The sequence below is a fragment of the Triticum aestivum genome, chromosome 4D, assembly GCF_018294505.1.
Source record: "Triticum aestivum cultivar Chinese Spring chromosome 4D, IWGSC CS RefSeq v2.1, whole genome shotgun sequence".
NCBI classification, from domain to species: domain Eukaryota; kingdom Viridiplantae; phylum Streptophyta; class Magnoliopsida; order Poales; family Poaceae; genus Triticum; species Triticum aestivum.
This window is the reverse complement of record NC_057805.1, coordinates 74,588,818-74,607,565: the sequence shown is the minus strand read 5'-3', so window position 1 is coordinate 74,607,565 and position 18,748 is coordinate 74,588,818. Positions and strand designations below refer to the sequence as shown.

At 49.4% G+C, this 18,748-nt stretch overlaps 1 protein-coding gene across 1 annotated transcript; it reads left to right on the top strand.

Moving 5' to 3' along the window:
* The first annotated feature begins 16,644 nt into the window (after positions 1-16,644).
* Positions 16,645-18,536, top strand: LOC123096303 (amino acid permease 3). Its single transcript, XM_044517998.1, has 2 exons — positions 16,645-17,618; positions 17,725-18,536. Exons 1-2 carry the CDS (start codon positions 16,791-16,793, stop codon positions 18,358-18,360), a joined length of 1,464 nt encoding a protein of 487 aa, XP_044373933.1. The 5' UTR covers positions 16,645-16,790; the 3' UTR covers positions 18,361-18,536.
* The last annotated feature ends 212 nt before the right edge of the window (positions 18,537-18,748 follow it).

Genomic DNA, 18,748 nt, shown 5'->3' with positions numbered 1-18,748 from the left:
ACGCCGTCTGCCTCGCCATCCCCGGCGCCACCTCCCCGACGCTGCCGTCGCTCCGTCGCCTCCCCGACACCGACTCGACGCCCCATCCGCAACCGCGCTGTCGCCGGACCTCCTCCTCTACGTCGCCGTCCTCCCCGTCCTCCTCCCAACGGCTCCATCAAGCCTCGCCGCCCCCCCTTCTCACGACGAACGTGAGCACCTCCCCGTGCTCCCCTCTAACCCCCCCCCGTGGTCACCGCACTCTCGCGCGCACTCTGCCACGTCGGGCCTCGCTCACGCGCGCGCGTGCCCTGCTCGCTGCTGCTCGAGGACCTCGCCCGCTAGCCGTCGTCGCCGCCAGCGCATGTCCTGCTTGAGCCACGACGCCCGCTGCACCGCACCTCGCACGCCCTCCCCTGCTCGCTGCTGCTCCGCGCGGCTCTGCCCGCGCAGCCGCCCGGTCCAGCCCCGACCGCGCACCCGCGTCCGACCACCCAACCACGGCGACCCCTGCCTTGCGCCCACCTCGTCATCTCGCCGCGCCACCACTTCCCGCGGCTGCTACTGCCCTGCGGCCGCGCGCCGTCGCCGTTCTGTCGCCGCTCCGGCTGCCTGGGCGGCGCCGTGGCCACCGGCCTCTTCTGCTCCGGCGCCCTACCGGGTCCGCCCACCCCTGGGCGTGCGCCCGCTCGGGCTGCGCCCCGCGCCCGAACCCACTAAGGCCCTAGGGCCAATCACATGTGGGGCCTAGCCCCAGAACGTTTCATAAAAAGAAAAGGGAGATAAAAAATAATAAAAATAATTTTAATTAATTAATTAACAAAATTAATCATATTTAATTAATCTAATTAACATGTTAGTTTAATTAAGCAGTAATTAGTTTAACCTAAACCTTAATCAACCTAACAGTGTATGACAGGTGGGTCCCACTGGACCCACACGTCAGTTTGACCAGTCAACACCTGTGTTGACTGCTGACGTCATGCTGACATCAGCAAACACTGTTCTGGATAATGTTGAATTAAAATAATTAAATTAACCCTAAAAATAATTTAAATCTTTTAAAATTAATATAAAATAAACCGTAGCTCGGATCAAAATACTTTCTACATGAAAGTTGCTCAGAACGACGAGACGAATCCGAATACGCAGCCCGTTCGTCCGCCACACATCCCTCACCTATCGAACTCGCAACTTTCCCCCTCCGATTCATCTGTCCGAAAACCCGAAACACCGGGAATACTTTCCCGGGTGTTTCCCCACTTCGCGGGTATCACCTACTACTGCGTTAGGTCACCTCTAGCACCGCGTATTGCCATGTGATGCTTTGTGATGCTTTGATTGATCTGTTATTTATTGTGTCCCCACCTCCGTTACTTCTTTCCGGTAGACCCGGAGACCGCTGCCGGTACCCTTGTGATCGACTACATCGACGACGAACCCTTCTTGCCAGAGCAACCAGGCAAGCCCCCCCCCCCACTTGCTCACCAGATATCGCCTATTCTTCTCTATACTGCTTGCATTAGAGTAGTGTAGCATGTTACTGCTTTCCGTTAATCCTATCCTGATGCATAGCCTGTCATTGTTGCTACAGTTGTTACCCTTACCTGCTATCTTACTGCTTAGTATAGGATGCTAGTGTTCCATCAGTGACCCTACACTCTTGTTCGTCTGCCATGCTATACTACTGGGTCGTGATCACTTCGGGAGGTGATCACGGGTATATACTATATACTTTATATACATGACACATGTGGTGACTAAAGTCGGGTCGGCTCGTTGAGTACCCGCAAGTGATTCTGGTGAGGGGGCTGAAAGGACAGGTGGCTCCATCCCGGTAGAGGTGGGCCTGGGTTCCTGACGGCCCCCGACTGTTACTTTATGGCGGAGCGACAGGGCAGGTTGAGACCACCTAGGAGAGAGGTGGGCCTGGCCCTGGTCGGCGTTCGCGGATACTTAACACGCTTAACGAGATCTTGGTATTTGATCTGAGTCTGGCCATTTGGTCTATACGCACTAACCAGCTACGCGGGAACAGTTATGGGCACTCGACGTCGTGGTATCAGCCGAAGCTCTTTTGACGTCAGCGACGGAGCGGCGCGCGCCGGATTGGACTGGAACGCCTGCTAGGCTAGGTCTGCTTCCGGCCGCCCTCGCAATGTGCAGGTGTGCAATGGGCGATGGGCCCAGACCCCTGCGCGCATAGGATTTAGACCGGCGTGCTGACCTCTCTGTTGAGCCTAGGTGGGGCTGCGACGTGTTGATCTTCCGAGGCCGGGCATGACCCAGGAAAGTGTGTCCGGCCAAATGGGATCAAGCGTGTTGGGTTATGTGGTGCACCCCTGCAGGGAAGTTTATCTATTCGAATAGCCATGTCCCTCGGTAAAAGGACGACCCGGAGTTTTACCTTGACCTTATGACAACTAGAACCGGATACTTAATAAAATACACCCTTCCAAGTGCCAGATACAACCCAGTGATCGCTCTCTAACAGGGCCGAGGAGGGGATCGCCGGGTAGGATTATGCTATACGATGCTACTTGGAGGACTTCAATCTACTCTCTTCTACATGCTGCAAGATGGAGATGGCCAGAAGCGTAGTCTTCGACAGGATTAGCTATCCCCCTCTTATTATGGCATTCTGCAGTTCAGCCCACTGATATGCCCCTTTACACATATACCCATGCATATGTAGTGTAGCTCCTTGCTTGCGAGTACTTTGGATGAGTACCCATGGTTGCTTCTCTCCCTCTTTTCCCCCTTTCCTTTCTACCTGGTTGTCGCAACCAGATGTTGGAGTCCAGGAGCCAGACGCCACCGTCGACGATGACACCTACGGCACTGGAGGTGCCTACTCCTACGCGCAGCCCGCTGACGATGACCAGGAGTAGTTAGGTGGATCCCAGGTAGGAGGCATGCGCCTCGTTCGATCTGTATCCCAGTTTGTGCTAGCCTTCTTAAGGCAAACTTGTTTAACTTATGTCTGTACTCAGATATTGTTGCTTCCGCTGACTCGTCTATGATCGAGCACTTGTATTCGAGCCCTCGAGGCCCCTGGCTTGTATTATGATGCTTGTATGACTTTTTTATGTTGTAGAGTTGTGTTGTGATATCTTCCCGTGAGTCCCTGATCTTGATCGTACACATTTGCGTGCATGATTAGTGTACGGTCAAATCGGGGGCGTCACAAGTTGGTATTAGAGCCAACTGCCTGTAGGAATCCCCCTTTCCAACTCCTTGGCCGAAGTTGAGTCTAGTCAGTGAAAACTGTTTTACTAACATGGCTGTGTGGCTTACGGGCCCACGTCGCCATTGGGTGGTATTAGGATCTTTGATTCCTCGATCCTTACTCTGGGACTCTGAACTCTTTCCTATTCGGGCTAAATGAATTTTGCTAAATCTAACATTAGGATCCCGTTATCACTTTCACCCGGAGAGCCCCTTATTACTGATGATCGTCTGCTGCACGTGAAGACCCTGAAGACACTCTCCGCTGTTAACCCGAGAACTTGTGTTCATCACTTTTGCAATTCCCTTCCATCGATAAACTCGTATGGGTAACCACGTATACTCGCCATTCATACAATGTTTCCCAGTTGATCTTGTTATTACAAGATACCCCGAAATTCTCTCTATTGTTACGAGAATCCTTTGAGCTTACTGCCTTGCTGTTCTTTGTCACCTGAATACCCCTATGGATAATTCTCGCACTTACCGAGTATCCGCTCATCCCCAGTTGATTCAAGTATTTCACAAAAGTGTTCAAAATACCATTCGATCTTCCAAAAATCCTCAGGAGCCTTTTTGCTCTTGAAATTCTTGCTTACTTGCATTATGATTAATCTTAAGTCTCGTAATCTTATTGGCATCTCTTGTCATTATCATTTTGAGTCTGTTGATTCAATTTGTTGCGAATGCTCGCAATCCTCAATCAGATCCTAGAATTCATCCTTCCGGCTCAGACGTCATTTGAAAACGTGAGCTGGTTCTCCCCAATCAAATTGTCGTCGATTGTGCCCCTATGTCTATTGAACTTATCCATCCTTGATCAGAGCGTCTGTTTCTGATCCTTCGCTTTGTAAATCATAATTCCTTTGCAATTGAGCTCTAAGTTACTTAGTTGTTTCTATAATCCAAGGTCTTTGCATTGATTCTTCCTCTGGTTGTGTGCCGATACTCACATCAGATCCTTTATGGACCATCATAACCTTGTTGGATTTTATCCGACGGCGTCCTTCATATTCAATAACTTTGTGAGTCTTTTCTCGGATACATAATGCCTTTGGTAAATTGTATCCTATGCTTTGTCAACAATGCTCTCCTTTCGAGCTTGTGTTATTTACTCCTGAAGTTGTTCCCAAGATGCCCCTATGGGTTGAAGCCTTCTCTAATCCGTGTGAACCCGAAAGTTTTCACGAGTCATACTCTTCTGGTGCTTCGCCAGATAAAATTTCAGCACTACAACTTCTTCGTAAATGAGAAGTGAATGAAAGGTTATGCATTGCAGAAGTGGGAGTCGACCTTGAACATTTGTGTTCATGCCCACGGACACGATGTGGAACTTATCATGAAAGCTTCTTGCAAGAATATTTAAACATTCGAATAATTCTTCCGGTGTAGTAAATTGGATCCCTTGCAGTTATGGTTTCAACCATTCTAACCTTATTCAATACATCTGGAAGGAAACCATTCCATTGCCTCGTCTATCATGACAAGATTAAAGTATCTGCTATTGCAAGTCTACACTCCAGTTCAGTTTCTATGCTGATCTTCCCTTAAGTAGTACCCTCAAGTATCTCGAGAATACCACGGAACTACATAACTTCTTGTGAGTTCTTCATCAACTAATATTCTTGCCGATTCCATTTTTCCAACGGGTTCTGAGTTGTTAGAACCCCTCAAGGACACCGACAACTGAATCGACTTCGCACTGCGATTCAACAACTCTAAGTAATTTTCATTGCTTACGAGTTTAATAATCCTTCAAGTCATTCCTAGCCTGCTCGGCTATGTCATTATCGTGCCGATTTTAACTGTGCTACCTGGACCTTCCTAGCGCACAAATTTCGACAGTGAGCTAATCTTGCGTCGATCTTCCTCGTCATATCACTTCTCCTTGAACAGCAAACTTGATTTCGAGTTTGTGTCCTACCCGTGGTTCCAATAACCTTTCGCTTTCATCATTACTTTGACTTGATGTCATCGTCGATCAATTACACCTTCATGAAATCTCTCGGCAAATGTGTCGTGATCGTCATCAACCTTATGAGCTCTTCCAGGATATCAATTGAGTTCATGATGAGAAATACCATCCTTGCACTCGATGATCTGTGTTATCATCGACCACTTTATTGCCTTCCCACCAACACAAGCTTGTTCGTGTTTGGTGTTATACCTTGAGTTCCTTGCTATCCAGCAATTGTTCCTCTTTACCTTGGAACATTAACATCTCTTATGTCATCTATGTTGTGAGAATTTCACCACCTCTTAAGAATTCTTGGTATGGTGATACTTCTCACCATCACCATTCTTTCTGGGGTCCTTGTGTTGATTCCAACCGGGGTACCAACAAGTGAGCGGTGCTGTTTGGATTCTGCCCTTCTAGCAACCCTATTCCATTGAAGTTAATGGTCGGACATTCATTCTTAGACTATTGATTATTGAATCACCATTCTGACGTTAGTCGTGCAACCCAGCCCATATTTCGGGTGCACCTTTCAACCAATGTTTAATTGTGTATGTTTTCCTCGAGCATACATCATTATACCATTTGAATTGACAAATGTTATCTCCTTGTTGACATACTTGTGGAAATCCATCTTTTGGAAATCTGGAGGAATTGTCGCTGAGTCCATCAGCCACCCCCTCACCCTCTCCTTGATTTAATGATGAACTCCTCGGAACTCGCTTCCATAGTTCAATTCTCGAGAATCTTACAATGTCATCTCGACAATTTGTGTTGCACCTTTCTTCTCAGGCATCCTGAGTCTGAGTTATCCTGACACCAATCGGATCTGAATCTCGGTCAGATGTGATGGTTGGAACATATTTCCAAGAGTTATAACATTGGTCTTATGTGACCCGGTAAGGTGATGTCGTGCCTAGCACACCTGGCCGGTTGGCCCTATTGTTATAGATTCCTTTTTAGCAAGGTTAGCTACTCTTCCCTGAGGAAATTGTAAGACTTATTCTATAAGTTGTTCCTGATGGATCCTTTTTGTTTCCAAATTCTGATCTTCACTTGTTGACCATGTCAATGCTATCTCGAAGCATGTCTATGGTACTCCGATTTTCAACAGGAACATTTGAAGCCCAAAGCTAATTGTTTCCTGCTCAATTATCCAAACACCGTTGTATGGGTAATGTCATGAAATTTCTCTCCCCTACCTAAAGAGTTTTCTACATTATATCCTGTCATGGATATCATGCTCAGCTTGTCCTTGGGAAGGACATACCCTTGAAATATGTGTTTAAATACATTTTCCTTTCCATTGTTCTGTTTAATCTGATGATCACCCTTTTCCTTTCCATTATTTTATTTAATCTTTCTTGTGATCTATATGATCTAAGCAGTAATAATTCACTGCTTATGTAAACACCTCGGTGTACTACTCTGTCAATAAGACCCTGTTACTATTGTTGATGACATTCCGGTAGCCACCGATGGACGAGAACCTTGCCTATTGGTCCGCCTCGTTCAACGAGCAGGAAAATGGTTCTCTTCGTCCCTCGCCCTTGGTACCAACGATGCTGCCAACATAACTGACTGGTTATTCTCTGACATGCCTTGCTTACATGATCGTGCAAGACGTCACCCCTCTTCCTACTTTTAACCCACATGGAGGGCCCATAACCCACAGTTCCACAAGATCGAAACCTGACTCTTCTGTACACCCCCTGTTCCCAAGGTTGTTCCTCCCACGTGGCCTCGTATGTAATTCATGGGCCACCTTCCTAGTGATCTATTTTAGTAACAGACGCAATACTTAATCTCGTTGCTCTAGACCCTTTTCGCACTTGGTTTCAGACTCGAACCATTACCTATCCATTTGAAACTCCTCATGATACCTTCTTACTTTGCTCTCGATATTTTCTTAAGTTTCAATTCGAGAGTTACTTTCCACCTTCCCCCGATGTTATCGACCAGATAGTCAACCTTGCAGAGGTCCGTTCTCCCGGGCTACCCACCCTTTATTCTTTCGTAAGTACGATGGAGATCCCGAAGAAAGGATGACGACTTGATCATGGTGACTTGAAGTAGAGAAATGAATACATCAACGAAAGGGATCAACCTCTTCGAAAGGGCAGCCAAGACCGAGAAGACTCGTTAGGTTTTTCGCTACCAGCACCTTTCCCCTTACTCCGCCGCTTAAATCTCGGGACGAGATTTCTTGTAGTAGAGGAGAATTGTGACGCCCGGATAATCAAGCTACAGTAAACCTTTGCTAATGATGCCACGTCACCTCGATTACTGTTGCTAATCTCGTGTTAGTTCGAAACCGATTATAATTCAAAATTCAAATTCAAGCAAACAATAAAAGTTTTCAAATATTAAAACTAAAAAGTTCAATAAATAGTAGATAAATCAGAGGCTATGATAAAATTGTAAACAACATTATTGAAATTTGATAAGTGACTTAAACAACCTCAAACAGTAGCGAAAACTATTATTTAAATACTTTTAAATATTAAATAATTACGAAACTAATTTAGATTGGTTAGCAAGTTAGTGTGGCAATGGCATATTTGGTAACATCAAATTAGGTGCCATTTTGGTATTTTGCTAAAACAAAAATAAAAGAGAACTAAAAGAAACAGAAAGTAAAATAAACAAAAAGAAAAGGAATAAAAAGCCCCCCGACCCAAATGGGCCACGGCCCAGCCAGGTCGGCCCACCTACTGGCCTACTTAGGCCTCCCCACCACCAAACCCTAGCCCACGCCCCACTACCCCACGATCCCCACCCGCTCTCCCGTCCTACCACACCGCCGCCACCACGCGCGCACACACACACACACATCGTGCCGGGGGGAGCGCCCCTGCTCGATCCCCACTCAACCCCGCACGAACCCCTCTCCCCTCATCCCCCCCACCACTCCCCTCCGACCGGATCTGGGCGAACGCCCGATCCCGCGCCCCCGACTACGCCCCCCCCCCCCCCCGCTCGATCTGGATGCCGTCGAGTGCTGCTCGACGCTGTCTGCCTCGCCATCCCCTGCGCCACCACGCCGGCCCCACCTCCCCGACGCTGCCGTCGCTCCGTCGCCTCCCCGACACCGAGTCGGCGCCCCATCCGCAACCGCGCCGTCGCCGGACCTCCTCCTCTACGTCGCCGTCCTCCGCGTCCTCCGCCCCAACGGCTCCATCAATACTCGCCGCCCCCCTTCTCACGACGAACGTGAGCACCTCCCCGTGCTCCCCCTCTACCCCCCCCCCCCCCCCCGTGGTCACCGCACTCTCACGCGCACTCTGCCACATCGAGCCAAGCTCACGCGCGCCCGCGTGCCCTGCTCGCTGCTGCTCGTGGACCTCGCCCGCTAGCCGTCGTCGTCCGCCTGCGCCATCGCCCTGCTTGCGCCATGGCGCGCCCGCCTGCACCGCACCTCGTGCGCCTCTCCCCCCTGCTCGCTGCTGCTCCGGCGCGGCTCTGCCCGCGCCACCGCGCAGCCGCCCGGTCCAGCCCCGACCGCGTACCCGCGTCCGACCACCCAACCACGGCGACCCCCCACCCCCGCCTTGCGCCCCACCTCGTCATCTCGCCGCGCCACCACTTCCCGCGGCTGCTACTGCCCTGCGGCCGCGCGCCGTCGCCGTCCTGTCGCCGCTCCGGCCGCCTAGGCGGCGCCGTGGCCACCGGCCTCTTCTGCTCCGGCGCCCTGCCGGGTCCGCCCGCCCCTGGGCGTGCGCCCGCTCGGGCTGCGCCCCGCACCTGAACACACTAAGGCCCTAGGGCCAATGACATGTGGGGCCTAGCCCCAGAACGTTTCATAAAAAGAAAAGGGAGATAAAATAATAATAATAATAATTTTATTTATTTAATTAACTAAATTAATTAAGTTAATTAATCCTATTTAATTAATATAATTAACCTGTTAGTTTAATTAAGCAGTAATTAGTTTAACCTAAACCTTAATCAACCTAACAGTGTACGACAGGTGGGTCCCATTGGACCCACACGTCAGTTTGACCAGTCAACACCTGTGTTGACTGCTGACGTCATGCTGACGTCAGCAAACACTGTTCTGGATAATGTTGAATTAAAATAATTAAATTAACCCTAAAAATAATTTAAATCTTTTAAAATTAATATAAAATAAACCGTAGCTCGGATCAAAATACTTTCTACATGAAAGTTGCTCAGAACGACGAAACGAATCCGAATACGCAGCCCGTTCGTCCGCCACACATCCCTAACCTATCGAACTTGCAACTTTCCCACTCCGGTTCATCTGTCCGAAAACCCGAAACACCGGGAATACTTTCCCGGGTGTTTCCCCACTTCGCGGGTATCACCTACTACTGCGTTAGGTCACCTCTAGCACCGCGTATTGCCATGTTATGCTTTGTGATGCTTTGATTGCTCTGTTATTTATTGTGTCCCCCCCCCCCCGTTACTTCTTTCCGGTAGACCCCGAGACCGCTGCCGGTACCCTTGTGATCGACTACATCGACGACGAACCCTTCTTGCCAGAGCAACCAGGCAAGCCCCCCCCCCTTGCTCAACAGATATCGCCTATTCTTCTCTATACTGCTTGCATTAGAGTAGTGTAGCATGTTACTGCTTTCCGTTAATCCTATCCTGATGCATAGCCTGTCATTGTTGCTACAATTGTTACCCTTACCTGCTATCCTACTGCTTAGTATAGGATGCTAGTGTTCCATCAGTGGCCCTACACTCTTGTCCGTCTGCCATGCTATACTACTGGGCCGTGATCACTTCGGGAGGTGATCACGGGTATATACTACATACTTTATATACATGACACATGTGGTGACTAAAGTCGGGTCGGCTCGTTGAGTACCCGCAAGTGATTCTGGTGAGGGGGCTGAAAGGACAGGTGGCTCCATCCCGGTAGAGGTGGGCCTGGGTTCCTGACGGCCCCCGACTGTTACTTTATGGTGGAGCGACAGGGCAGGTTGAGACCACCTAGAAGAGGGGTGGGCCTGGCCCTGGTCGGCGTTCGCGGATACTTAACACGCTTAACGAGATCTTGGTATTTGATCTGAGTCTGGCCATTTGGTCTATACGCACTAACCAGCTACGCGGGAACAGTTATGGGCACTCGACGTCGTGGTATCAGCCAAAGCTCTTTTTGACGTCAGCGACGGAGCGGCGCGCGCCGGATTGGACTGGAACGCCTGCTAGGCTAGGTCTGCTTCCGGCCGCCCTCGCAACGTGCAGGTGTGCAATGGGCGATGGGCCCAGACCCCTGCGCGCATAGGATTTAGACCGGCGTGCTGAGCTCTCTGTTGAGCCTAGGTGGGGCTGCGACGTGTTGATCTTCCGAGGCCGGGCATGACCCAGGAAAGTGTGTCCGGCCAAATGGGATCAAGCGTGTTGGGTTATGTGGTGCACCCCTGCAGGGAAGTTTATCTATTCGAATAGCCGTGTCCCTCGGTAAAAGGACGACCCGGAGTTGTACCTTGACCTTATGACAACTAGAACCGGATACTTAATAAAATACACCCTTCCAAGTGCCAGATACAACCCGGTGATCGCTCTCTAACAGTGCCGAGGAGGGGATCGCCGGGTAGGATTATGCTATACGATGCTACTTGGAGTTCTTCAATCTACTCTCTTCTACATGCTGCAAGATGGAGATGGCCAGAAGCATAGTCTTCGACAGGATTAGCTATCCCCCTCTTATTCTGGCATTCTGCAGTTCAGCCCACTGATATGCCCCTTTACACATATACACATGCATATGTAGTGTAGCTCCTTGCTTGCGAGTACTTTGGATGAGTACTCACGGTTGCTTCTCTCCCTCTTTTCCCCCTTTCCTTTCTACCTGGTTGTCGCAACCAGATGCTGGAGTCCAGGAGCCAGACGCCACCGCCGACGAGGACACCTACGACACTGGAGGTGCCTACTCCTACGCGCAGCCCGCTGACGACGACCAGGAGTAGTTAGGAGGATCCCAGGCAGGAGGCCTGCGCCTCGTTCGATCTGTATCCCAGTTTGTGCTAGCCTTCTTAAGGCAAACTTGTTTAACTTATGTCTGTACTCAAATAATGTTGCTTCCGCTGACTCGTCTATGATCGAGCAGTTGTATTCGAGCCCTCGAGGCCCCTGGCTTGTATTATGATGCTTGTACGACTTATTTATGTTGTAGAGTTGTGTTGTAATATCTTCCCGTGAGTCCCTGATCTTGATCGTACACATTTGCGTGCATGATTTGTGTACGGTCAAATCGGGGGCGTCACATTCACCCTCGGGGCTGAGGGTATGTACCAGTAGCTATGTGTTTGATTTCTTTCTCTCTCGTGTTCCTCATTCAGCACGATCTTGATGTATCGCGAGGTTTGCTATTATAGTTGGATCTTATGATGTTTCTCCCCCTCTATCTCTTGTAATGGATTGAGTTTTCCCTTCGAAGTTATCTTATCGGATTGAGTCTTTAAGGATTTGAGAACACTTGATGTATGTCTTGCATGTGCTTATCTGTGGTGACAATGAGATATTCATGTGATCTACTTGATGTATGTTTTGGTGATCAACTTGCGGGTTCAGTGACCTTGTGAACTTATGCATAGGGGTTGGCACATGTTTTCGTCTTGACTCTCTGGTAGAAACTTTGGGGCACTCTTTGAAGTTCTTTGTGTTGGTTGAATATATGAATCTGAGATTGTGTGATGCATATCGTATAATCATACCCACGGATACTTGAGGTGACATTGGAGTATCTAGGTGACATTAGGGTTTTGGTTGATTTGTGTCTTAAGGTGTTATTCTAGTACGAACTCTAGGATAGATCGAACGGAAAGAATAGCTTCGTGTTATTTTACTACAGACTCTTGAATAGATCGATCAGAAGAATAACTTTGAGGTGGTTTCGTACCCTACAATAATCTCTTCGTTTGTTCTCCTCTATTAGTGACTTTGGAGTGACTCTTTGTTGCATGTTGAGGGATTGTTATATGATCTGATTATGTTATCCTTGTTGAGAGAACTTGCACTAGTGAAAGTATGAACCCTAGGCCTTGTTTCAATGCATTGCAATACCGTTTTCGCTCACTTTTATCATTAGTTACCTTGCTGTTTTTATAATTTCAGATTATAAAAACCTATATCTACCATCCATGTTGCACTTGTATCACCATCTCTTCGCCGAACTAGTGCACCTATACAATTTACCATTGTATTGGGTGTGTTGGGGACACAAGAGACTCTTTGCTATTTGGTTGCAGGGTTGTTTGAGAGAGACCATCTTCATCCTACGCCTCCCACGGATTGATAAACCTTAGGTCATCCACTTGAGGAAAATTTGCTACTGTCCTACAAACCTCTACACTTGGAGGCCCAACAACGTCTACAAGAAGAAGGTTGTGTAGTAGACATCAAGGGGAAGAGCATCTACGTACCCTTGTAGATCACTAAGCGGAAGCGTTTATCACGCGGTTGATGTAGTCGTACTCTTCGCGATCCGATCACGATCCAACCGATCTAGTGTCGAATGGACGGCACCTCCGAGTTTAGCACACGTGTGGCTCGATGATGTCTCATCCTTCTTGATCCAGCAAGTGGGAGAGGATAATTACATGGGATCACAATCAACACGACGGCATGGTGGTGATGGTGGTGGTGGAGCACCGACAGCCCGTCGCTAAGCGTCGCCGGGACGAGGCGGTGGAACTACGGAGTAACGGGAGAGAGAGGGGCGCCAAGGGCTTGGTGTGTCCTCTTGGGGCGCCCCCTCCCCTCTATATATAGGTGGAGGGGCATGGGAAATAGCCCCTCCAAGCCCTAGGGCGCAGCTAAGGGGGAGAGGACTTGGACTCCAAGTCCAATCCAATTCCTACTAGGACTCCTTCCTTTTTTGCCTTCCCTAACCACATGGGCTTTTGAGGACTTGGTGCGCCTAGCCCAATAAGGCCAGGGCGCATCCCCACGGCCCATGCTAGCCCTTGGGTCGTGGTGGACCCACCTGTGGACTTCCGGACCCCTCCGGAATCCTCTGGAACCTTCTGGAAGCTTCCCGGTATAATACCAAAAAAACAACACCTTTTTTCGGAACCCAAAATATGACTTATCATATATAAATCTTTACCTCTCAACCATTCCGAGACTCCTCGTGACATCTGGGGTCTCATCCGGGACTCCGAATAACATTTGGTTACCACTCATCAAATATCCGAATACTACTCTAGCGTCACCAAACGTTAAGCGCGCGACCCTACGGGTTCGGGAATTATGTAGTCATGACCGAGACACCTCTCCGGTCAATAACCAATAGCGGGACCTGGATGCCCATATTGATCCCTACATATTCCACGAAGATCTTTTATCGGTTGAACCTTTATGACAACATACGTAATTCCCTTTGTCCATCGGTATGTTACTTGCCCGAGATTCGATCATCGGTATCTCTATACCTAGTTCAATCTCGTTACTAGCAAGTCTCTTTACTCATTCCGTAATACATCCTCTTGCAACTAACTTCTTAGTCACTTTGCTTGCAAGCTTCTTGGGATGTGTATTACCGAGAGGGCCCAGAGATACCTCTCCGATACACGGAGTGACAAATCCCAATCTCGATTCACGCCAACTCAACAGACACCTTCGGAGATACCTGTAGAGCATCTTTATGATCACCCAGTTACGTTGTGATGTTTGATAGCACACAAGGTATTCCTCCGGTATTCGGGAGTTGCATGATCTGATGCTCGAAGGAACATGTATTTGACATTAAGAAAGCAGTAGCAATAAACTGAACGATCATATGCTAAGCTAACAGATGGGTCTTGTCCATCACATCATTCTCCTAATGATGTGATCCCGTTATCAAATGAGAACTCATGTCTTTGGTTAGGAAACATTAACCATCTTTGATCAACGAGCTAGTCTAGTAGAGGATCACTAGGGACATGATATTTGTTTATGTATACACACATGTATTTAAGTTTCCGGTCAATAAAATTCTAGCATGAATAATAAACCTTTATCATGATTAAGAAAATTTAATAATAACCATTTTATTATTGCCTCTAGGGCATATTTCCATCACTGGGTATAGAAGTGCCAATCTTAATCATCAGAGGAACATGGTCTGAAGTTGTTTTTGCAAGTGGGATAACAAATGTGTCGAGGTAGGACAAAGTGTAGTTCTTTGAAGTAAAACAGTAGTCTAACTTTTCCAGTAGAGGGGCTTCCTGCATGTTACTCCAAGTAAACATTCTGCCTTTCAAAGGAATTTCAACTAGAGCCAATTGACTGATTGCCTCATTGAAAGAAAACATATCATGGATGTTGCATGTTCTATTCCTGTTATGAGGGTACCTAATGTAGTTGAAATCCCCTAAAATCAGCCAGTTAACCTCATCATCCATCTGCAAGTTCTGAAACCAGTTAATAAAAGGATACTATCATATGCTGGCATGGACCATAAACATTGGTCAGGGTGCATTGTTCCCCACTAAGGGTGGAGGTGAAGGCAATGGAAATGGAGAAATCATTTTTGCATATAGTGTGCCCAGTGAAAAGCTGTTCATTCTAAACTACAAGCAAATCACCAAAGGCACCCACAGAAGGAAGGAAATCATATTTATTCAGATGTCTAGGGCGGAATTTTTTTATGTAATTGTTGTCAAATGAATCTCTCTTGGTTTACTGAAGGCAGAGAATAGAGCAAGCATATTCCTCAATTTTTATAGAAAGTGGGGTCTATTTACTAGGGTCATTCAGTCCTCTAATATTCCAGTTTAACACAATCCATGTACTAGCCATAATCACAATGGGCAGAAGTAAAAAAAGAGTCTTACACATTTGTCATTACTTAGCTACCTTAAAGATTTTGAGTTTTTTTCTTCATATTTCCCAATGCTCTTCGTCCTCCAACTTCTTTTACATACTAATGGAGCCAATTGAGGCAAAGAAGAAGTCGCCTTGGAGGCCGAGCTGAGTCACTAAAGGCACTAGGGTTCAAGGCAAGGCTATAGGATAAGCTTGGGATACTCGCACCATGGTTGGCAAGAGAAACCATGGAGAGAGAGAGAGAGAGAGAGAGAGAGAGAGAGAGAGAGAGAGAGAGAAGATGAGTGGATGTGCGGCGAGATGTCACGGCAGTATCACCAGCTACAATAATAAGAATAGTCAGTGGACCGGTGTCGTAGTACCCTACAAATATGTCAGCTTGGTGGCTAGTGATTGACTCAACATCGTACTAAATGAAGAGACAAGAACATGGGTGGTGCAACAAATGAAGGATGTGTTCAACAATTAATTGTGGATAGCAACAAAGTGTAAGAGTTAAATAATATATGGATGTGTGCATCACTCGATGCAGAGGCCGCGTTATCCTCCCTTTCGAAAAAAGTGTAAGAGTGGGGCATTTAGGATCAAGAGAGATAAAAAGCACAAAACTGAAAATTTTGGCATATATCTTATGGTAAAAAAGAATGACTAAGACTATTTATAGTTCAAAACGAAGATCATCTCCCCTCACTGAAGTGCAAATTATTCGTCTGGTTAGTGCTCCATGATCACCTTTGGGGGCTGTGAATAGACTCCAATGCGTGATCAGCCAAACTTTGATCCTGTCAACTTTGCGAGCGTGAGCTAGAATCTGCGACAAGAGATCAAAGACCGCATCTGGACCAACGCCGGATACCTAAAAGCACAACCCCGATCACATCTTAGGCTGGGTCAACGCACTCTTCACCCTTCACGCCTAGAGAGTCCGCAAATGAGCAGCAGGACGCAACCGAGATTGACGAAAAGTTGGTTATTAGACATTACTTGACAACCATCCAAAGCTCTAAACCACTGCCACTAAAATTGGTGGGTTAATCTTATTTTGTGCGTTTTTTTGGAATGAAAGAAACGCAAAGGTTTTCGACATGTTGGCCGCTAGCGAAGCCCTGGCTACTTTTTTTTGAACATCAGTACAGACATAAGCGCTCAGACATACGCGCATACACTCACCCCTATAAACGCACACACGCACACCCTGCTTCTATGAGCACCTCCGAAAGACTAAGACGACATGTCATCTTGAAATTTACGAAGTCACCGTAGGCATCTAGCGGAGCCTTGGCTACTTGAGGGCTTGTGTACAGTTCTCTAGCTCCTTTTTTGTCTTTTAATTGGGACTCCCAACTTCCTTGATAATGGACGAAACAAAAGCTAAACTAAGTTGATCCTTCCACATCAGCACTAACAAAAATCCAATCAATCCTCCTACTATACAGTGCTCCCAACGCAAAGAGCACGCGAAGACCAGGAGGGAGCTGCTGCCAGTTGCCACCGGCGGCAGCGGCAGTGGAAGTTAGAAAGCGAAACAAGACACCACCTTCGTCCTCCTCACTCCTCCCTCCTCCCCCGCCCCTCCACGCGGGAAACACACCAAAAAGCTCGACGGCAGCATCCCCCACCCCCACCCCCACCACCTCACTGCATCTACATCCTGCACCACACATGGTCTCAGCCCATCCCCGCACGCCTCTCCCTTGTCCCGTCGCCTCCCTATATATACCTCCCTCCCATCCCCCTCACTCCACCACCAACAAGAACCACCGCTCCAAGCTCCCGCTAGCCGCTAGCTAGCTAATCAACCCCACCGGCGAGACACGCGCCAGTTGCCATCGCTTCCCTGATGGAGAAGAAGCAGGCGAGCTACGGGAAGGGCGCGGCCAGGATGGCGCCGATGGAGGTGTCGGTGGAGGCCGGGAACGGCGCCGAGTCCGACTGGCTTGACGACGACGGGCGCCCGCGTCGGACGGGCACGGTGTGGACGGCGAGCGCCCACATCATCACCGCCGTCATCGGCTCGGGCGTCCTCTCGCTGGCGTGGGCCATCGCCCAGCTCGGCTGGGCGGCGGGCCCCGCCATCATGCTCCTGTTCGCGCTCGTCATCTACTACACCTCCACGCTCCTCGCCGAGTGCTACCGCTCCGGCGACCCGGAGACCGGCAAGCGCAACTACACCTACATGGACGCCGTCCGCTCCTACCTCCCGGGCACCAAGGTGAAGCTCTGCGGCGTCATCCAGTACGCCAACCTCGTGGGCGTCGCCATCGGCTACACCATCGCCGCCTCCATCAGCATGCGGGCGATCGGGAGGGCGGACTGCTTCCACTACCACGACGTCAGGGGCCGCAGCGGGAAGGACGAGTGCAAGAGCTCCAGCAACCCCTACATGATCGTCTTCGGGGTGGTGCAGATCCTCTTCTCGCAGATACCGGACTTCGACCAGATATGGTGGCTCTCCATCGTCGCCGCCGTCATGTCCTTCACCTACTCCACCATCGGGCTCGGGCTCGGCATCGCGCAGACCGTCGCCAACGGTGGCATCCAGGGAAGCCTCACCGGCCTCAGCGTCGGCCCGGGCGTGACCTCCATGCAGAAGGTGTGGCGCAGCCTCCAGGCCTTCGGCAACATCGCCTTCGCCTACTCCTACTCCATCATCCTCATCGAAATCCAGGCAAGCATTTTAATCTCTGTTCTGCTCTGTTTCTTGGAGTCCTCTGTTCTTTTGACGTGGTACTGGGTACTGACGACGACGCGTGCCCTTTTCAAAATTTAAACAGGACACGGTGAAGGCGCCGCCGCCGTCGGAGGCGAAGGTGATGAAGAAGGCGACGGGGATAAGCGTGGCGACGACGACGGTATTCTACATGCTGTGCGGGTGCATGGGGTACGCGGCGTTCGGCGACGCGGCGCCCGACAACCTGCTCACGGGGTTCGGCTTCTACGAGCCCTTCTGGCTGCTGGACGTCGCCAACGCCGCCATCGTGCTGCACCTCGTCGGCGCCTACCAGGTCTTCTGCCAGCCCCTCTTCGCCTTCGTCGAGAAGTGGGCGGCGGCGAGGTGGCCCGACAGCGCCTTCATCGCCCGGGAGCTCCGCGTGGGGCCATTCGCCATCAGCGTCTTCCGGCTCACCTGGCGCACGGCCTTCGTCTGCCTCACCACCGTCGTCTCCATGCTGCTCCCCTTCTTCGGCGACGTCGTGGGGCTCCTCGGCGCCGTCGCCTTCTGGCCGCTCACCGTCTACTTCCCCGTCGAGATGTACATCGTGCAGCGCGGCGTGCGGCGGGGGAGCACGCGGTGGGTTTGCCTCAAGATGCTCAGCGCCGCCTGCCTCGTCGTGTCCGTCGCCGCCGCCGCCGGGTCCATAGCCGACGTCATCGGCGAGCTCAAGGAGTACCGGCCGTTCAGCGGCTGAGCGATATTTGTGTAGGATGGTGGGTAGCACAGCGGCACATGGGAGCACATGTGTACGTACGGATTGTGTGCTGCATGGAGACGGAAACAAATTACCATTACCAACCTTGTGAACTTTTATCAAGTAGCACCTCGTAGATACTTGTATTTTCCTCGTAAAAGTACTCTTTCCCTGCATTTTCTTCGTCGTCGTCGTTGTTACTAAAACAAATCTAGATACATTCATTTGTCCGACAAATATTTCCAAATCGAGGGAATATTTAACATCAAGAAGACTGCCAAGTAATATGCGTCCCAAGCAGAAATATCACCATAAGTCATCTTCCTTGATACATTATTTTAAAACAGGGATTGTTATTCACAAGGCGACTTATGCATAGTCATTTGCG

Coding starts and splice junctions, on each gene's coding strand:
- LOC123096303 (XM_044517998.1), top strand. CDS start 16,791: ATGGAGAAGAAGCAGGCGAGCTACGGGAAGGGCGCGGCCAGGATGGCG. Junction 17,619..17,724: donor TCATCCTCATCGAAATCCAG/GCAAGCATTTTA, acceptor AAATTTAAACAG/GACACGGTGAAGGCGCCGCC.